At 46.8% G+C, this 6,000-nt stretch overlaps 1 protein-coding gene across 1 annotated transcript in view; it reads left to right on the top strand.

Moving 5' to 3' along the window:
* Window positions 1–1,133: 1,133 nt before the first annotated feature.
* ntn4 (netrin 4) overlaps window positions 1,134–6,000 on the top strand; it is a 30,271-nt gene continuing 25,404 nt past the window's right edge. Inside the window, exons 1-2 of the mRNA XM_040149724.1 lie at window positions 1,134–1,579; window positions 3,248–3,801. Of these exons, the coding sequence (XP_040005658.1) occupies window positions 1,534–1,579; window positions 3,248–3,801 (600 nt within the window). The 5' untranslated portion in view covers window positions 1,134–1,533. The remainder of the gene's footprint in view (window positions 1,580–3,247; window positions 3,802–6,000) is intronic.

Genomic DNA, 6,000 nt, shown 5'->3' with positions numbered 1-6,000 from the left:
CACTTTCTGGGAAAATCCTATTCGCACAAGATAAAAACAAGATCAAAAATATTCACTTTTCGGGGCTTCGGGAACGCTCTTGTCAGTTCTGTCACGGGACATCTATCTCATCGATGAGCTCATGTAAATCTCAGCATAACGTTGTACAACTCCAACCTGAGCAGGTCTCACAGGCCACATAACTGAAAACACCTGTGTGGGTACGCAGGGCCTTTAAAGGTGCTATATGTAAGTTTTTGCTATCGCTGCGTAGCCAACGATAGCATTTAATTAACGGTCTAGAACAAACGTTGCAAGTTCAACATCAAACTTCGTTCCTTTACTCGCCAACAGCTGTCTCCAGCGGCGGAAATCAACGCCAATGTTAACCCGTGTTTTTGCTTGTACCTTTATCAACTGCAGTTAGCTTGCTAACAAGCTAGCCCCGGCCCGTCACGTCCCGTAATACCACTTTTACGATAGCGGTGCACCGTAGCGTCCGGTCTGCCCTCAGCCCAATATTAGAGGATGAGGAAACAGAGCGTAAAGCGAGGGGAAATTGATGCTGAACTTGTTTCTTCAAGACCGGTGAGAAAAAAGCTGTTAATGCTAATGTTGGCTATGTAGCGTTAGCAAAAACTTACATCTAGCACCTGTAAGGTGTAATATTGTATCAAATTTTACAAGTTGATCAGGTGTTTTGTATGTAAAATCAAAGTTAGTACTAACAATGGGCCGACCGGTCATATAAATGTAGTGGAGTAGAAGTATAAAGTAGCATAAAGTGGAAATCCTCCTGAAAACTGTGCTTCATGACAATACATTTTTGGCCTGTCTCAGTCGTTGGATGGGGTAAAACCTCTCATTCGACACCTTTAATCCTCTGTATCTGTCGGAAGTGTCTTGCTCCCTGAACTCCTCAGGGATGGCCCCCCTGGAGGTCCGGCACCCCCATGTCGGGAGCCCCCCCCGGTGTGAGGATCAGGTTGTGAGCTCCGTCCATGCCAGCCCCGAACGAACTGGAATGTTCCTTTAAGTCGGGGTGAGGGGTGGGGGGGGAGAAAAAAATGCGGGAGGAGAGGCGGAGCTGCCGCACAGCGCTGTCACTAGACAACCTCTCCGTCCCTCTGCGCTCCTTAGAAATAGACCTGCGGGGGCAGAGCGGGCAGCGGGCTCACACGGCGGGGGAAATGGTACACGCCGCAGGTCCCGAAGCAGCGGACGAGCCGGGTAGACCCGTGCACCTCTTCTCCGCCTCGGCTCTTTTGCCCTCGCAGCGGGACATCGCACACCGTCCGGGATCATGTTGTTTTTCCCCCCGACTGAGTTGTATCGCCTTAGTGGATCGCAGCTGAGTGAAAGAGAAAGTCCACACTGGGTTTGAACCTACGCACTTGTCTTCTTTTCTTCCCCCCTTTTTTTTTTTTTTTTTTTTTTTTGCTATGCCATCGTGGATGAGATCTTTGCATACTTAATCCTAGATTGACTCCAGCGGATTTTCTGGTTTTCTCCTCTCTTCTCTCACATTTTGGATTATTCCTCCAACAAGGAGATATGCTGATTTTGTTAGTGATCACTCTGGCCTTGTTGTCAGATGCAGGTTGGTGTGTTTTGGGTTTTTATTGTTTGTTTGTTTGTTTTGTTTTGTTTTTTCACGTCGAACATCCTTATTGTTACAGTCATTGTTACTGGTGCAGCAATGTGCCGTAGCTGCACAGGGACAAGTGCATTAATGCAGAAGTCGCCTAGATTTTTGGGCAATTTTAGTTCTGACCGGTAGAGTTTCTACTGTGGATTTCTGACACATGAACCCACGTATGTTAAAGGTTTAGAGTTTATTGTAGAACATTTAACTTAAATAATAGCCTCCAGTTTCCTTATTAGCCTCTCGAAGGAACAGAACATTAAAGGATGTGTCTGAATCTTATTGTTGTTCACTTTCACTAATTTGAATGGAAGTTCGGTATTAAAAAAAAACAACAAAAACGTGGGAGTTGTGATTCATATTTTGATTTACATCTCCATCATTGGTTTCCAAATTAGATACCGTCAAGTTCCTGTAAATTGAAAAATAGTATAATTTAACATAATTTTACCCTCTTAGTTGCTAGTTTACACCATATTAATTGGCATAATAGGAGAATGAAAATGAATGATTATCCTGTTTAAAGGTCTCAGTCTTCCTCTCATGACCTCCTCGCCTACAGACTGTAATTCAGCACGAACTCCCGTCTTACAAAGAACATCCCCTGAGAAAAGTTTCCTTTCAAATTAATTCAGCCTCTAAGGTTTAATATGAGTCCATCTGTGAGGTCTTTAACATGAAGAGCACAGCGAGCTCCAGGATTAAGATCATAAATCTACTCAGGAAGATGACACTGTGGCCCCCTCGGGGCGGTGGGGGCTGGGGGCGGTTGCATAGCGTCTGGAAGGCGTCTGAATGCTGCTCATCCTCCCCGAGCTGCCAAACTTTATCTGTGTCAGAGTCCACGCTGGCTGCAGTGTGCAACAGCAGGTGCACAATGCCTCTATTATCCCTTTTTGCATAACATTTCCGATCGAGGTGAATCACTTGACTTGTGTACACGCACTCACACTGAGTCACACTTACTCTCAGCTCGCCCACTTACTTTCTCCCACACACACTCTGTCACTCTAACTGACGTTCGGGTGTGTCTGTTCACCAAGTTCTGAGGAATTGGCAAAAAAAACCAAAACATCTCCAAAAGCTCCAAACCTACTTAGAAAGTAAGATTAAATATCTGGGGTCACAATGGGTCATTGAATGCTGCTGAGAGGGGAAAGTTGTCCTAAATGTTCTGCTATTGTAATTTTTGTTTTTATTGGTTTTCTGGCAGTTTGGATTTATCTTCCTCCTTAAAATTGGGACTTAACGGGTCAGTTCACCCAAATTACAACAAGAAAAAAACCTTCTCACTTACTTGTCTGGTCTTGCAACAGGCACCCGGTTTTCTGGAAAGCTCTGCCCCGTTGCGTTAGGAGGCAGAAATCGGACACATATCTCAAAACCTGGGCCAACAAAAAATCTTATCTGCAAATTGGTTAAATGCCACTAGAGGCAAGTTATTTAGATGCGCTGACCCTTTAAGCGAAGTTATAATGAATAAATAACCTTCCCATACCCACCTGACACCCACGTTTTCACTTTATTTGTCTTGCTTTCTCTAAAAAGCTGCTATGTCACCTCAGCCCATAGTTCCCAATAACGCGTGTAAACTTCTCTTTCTTTTTTTCTCCATCCGTCCAGGTCTGTCGGTGGAGGTGTTTCGCACGGGTGTGGCCCCTCGCTGTGAGAGCCGGGCCTGCAACCCCCGCATGGGCAACTTGGCCCTGGGCCGCCGGGTCCTGACGCAGACCGTCTGTGGCAACAACGGCACCGAGCTCTACTGCTCCTACTCCGACCCCAACGCCAACCTTGCCTGCAGTGCCGCCAAATGTGCCAAGTGCAACGCCGGCCTGCCGCTCCTGTCCCACCTCGCGGGGGCCATGTCCGACTCCTCCTTCCGACACCCCAACACCTGGTGGCAGTCAGCTGACGGGGTGGAGTCTGAGACTGTGCAACTGGACCTGGAGGCTGAGTTCTACTTCACACATCTCATCATCGTGTTTCGCTCGCCGAGGCCTGCTGCCATGACCCTGGAGCGGTCACAGGACTTTGGGCGAACGTGGAGGATGCTGCAGTACTACGCCGGCAACTGCAGCGACGCTTTCGGGCTGGAGGAGGGAAAGGCAGGAGGAGGCCGGGACGGGGCCACCTGCACATCCAAATACTCGGGGGCGTATCCCTGCAACCGTGGAGAGGTGAGGAGGAAGCTCTGTGTTTTTAGCCCAGTTTGTGTGATGTCTGATGTACCTTTATCATATTAAATGCAGTCATTAGAATCTGTTTGAAGTCACGTTTGTCAGTCTGTATAATGATCAACACTCTCTCTTCTTAGACCCTCCAATGACAATAGCCATTTTGCATTCTGTACGAAGTAGCTTTTGTTGGTAGAGTCCACCTTTCCCACACGGGATTCAAGTTGTGAACCTACCCACAATTATTCATGCATGTACTGGACATGCTGCATCAGACAAAGGCTGGTACATGGCACATTTCATGCAACATGGAAGACAAAATTCGACTGGGAGTTTGGTGTTTTCGTGTCAGATGGCGCTGCTGATTGTCCTTCTTCGTCTTCTGTAGTAAAACAACGTAATGCAATGAGGCCCCAGTTTGTTTGGCTGCGCTGTAAACACAACCGGTTGCTCCTTTTCCGCTGTGTTTCTGACAGAGTAGCCACCCAGGATGTGGTCGATACACAAGGCATCTCAAATTTAACTCTGGGACTTTTCTCTCCAAGTATTTTTATGCCTTTATTACAGGCAGTAGTAGAGAGACGACAGGAAACGTGGAGGGAGAGATGCAACTATTCTCCCTAGCTGGACTCATATCGGGGAGGTTCCGGTTGATGGTCAGTGTCTCGACCTGAGACACACTGGATCTTTTATTATTAAAACACAACTCCCATTGCTACCCGGGAACACAGGCGTCACCAAATCAACCAGGTCTGAAATCCTTAGGATTAAGGAAAAAAAGGGTAAATGGAAGTAGGAGTAAAATAAAAGTAATGTAAAATATAAAGAATAGGTTAAAGAGTTTTAGTGTAAAGTTTACACTGTTTTTCTTTCCTTCCCAAAACACAGACTGCAACACATTCATTCCTCTGACATTATTTGAAAGCACCAACGGTAAACACCTTGACTTGCCTCTGTCACTACTCAGGCCCACTGTAACTTCTGGATGCGGCTTTGATGATTAGATTTGTATTGAGTCCCGTTTGAGCTCCCTTTTTTTTTTGCTCGGCCCAAACACAGCCGGAGTGCCCAGAAAGCGGGTCAACGCATGTGGAAACGAGGGCGGATACACACCTGCAGTGCACCACTGGAGGGAGGGAAGGGGGGGGGGGCTCCTGCTTCGGTGGGCAGCTTTTTCTTCCTCTGTGAATGAAGCGCTAATGATGTCACACCACACTCGCCATGTATGACAGGTAAACCCTGCCACTGGCCAGGCGGATGCCCATGCTTTCTCCAAGATTTAAAGTGCACCATCTCCATCATCACCCCTCCCTCCTCCAGGTCTTTCCGCCGTGAGTCACGCAACATGCAAGAGTCATACGGTGCACTTAGCACACTGAGCTGAAAAAAAAGCAGAGAGCAGCCAGGTGGGGGAAGCTCTGAGAGAGTGTGTGTGTGTGTGTGTGTGTGTGTGTGTGTGTGTGTGTGTGTGTGTGTGTGTGTGTGTGTGCATGAGTGAGTGTTTAATGGGCGTACTTTGACTGTAGCACGAGAGGGCTTCCTGAAGCCCACTGATGTTTAATTGAAGCAGTGTGTGTCGGGGAGCTGCTCTGCAGATGTGCGCGGAGGCACATGCCAAGCGTGGTGCTGCTCTGGGCTCCCCGCAGCGCTCTCACATGTAAAGTGTGTGTACGCCCTCTCCGAGTGCCTCTTCCTGCTACTACTCCATTCTGACAGCTGTTCTGTACTTATTCTACTGCAGGATCATAAATCTTCATCCATGTGCCCCTGCTGGGTTTCTCTGTTTTTGAGTTTTACTAAATTCTTGGTATGGAGGTGTTTATGTACTATTAAAGAATATTTTTTGGACCTTTTTATTACACGATTGAACAATTATTTTCATGATCTATTTATCTGCCCGTTGCAAATTTCCCAGAGTTCAAGGTGACGTCTGCAGATGTCTCGTTTTGCCCGTCCAACAGCACAAAGATATTCAGGTCACTGTTGTATGTGACAAAGAAAAGAACCAAATTCTCATCACATTTCAGAGGCCGAAACCATTTTTGCATTTTCGCTTAAAAAATAATCACTTAATCAACTAATCCTTGCAGCTCTAAACCTTTTTGTGCACAAAGGTGTGAAAAAAGCGACTTGTTTTCAGTCTTTTTCTGACGGCGCTCCACATGTTAGCTTCAACCACCTGTGCTAGGCATGACCCTTTGC

Source organism: Xiphias gladius, chromosome 2 (assembly GCF_016859285.1).
Source record: "Xiphias gladius isolate SHS-SW01 ecotype Sanya breed wild chromosome 2, ASM1685928v1, whole genome shotgun sequence".
Lineage (NCBI taxonomy): Eukaryota > Metazoa > Chordata > Actinopteri > Istiophoriformes > Xiphiidae > Xiphias > Xiphias gladius.
This window is presented reverse-complemented; position numbering and strand designations above follow the sequence as displayed.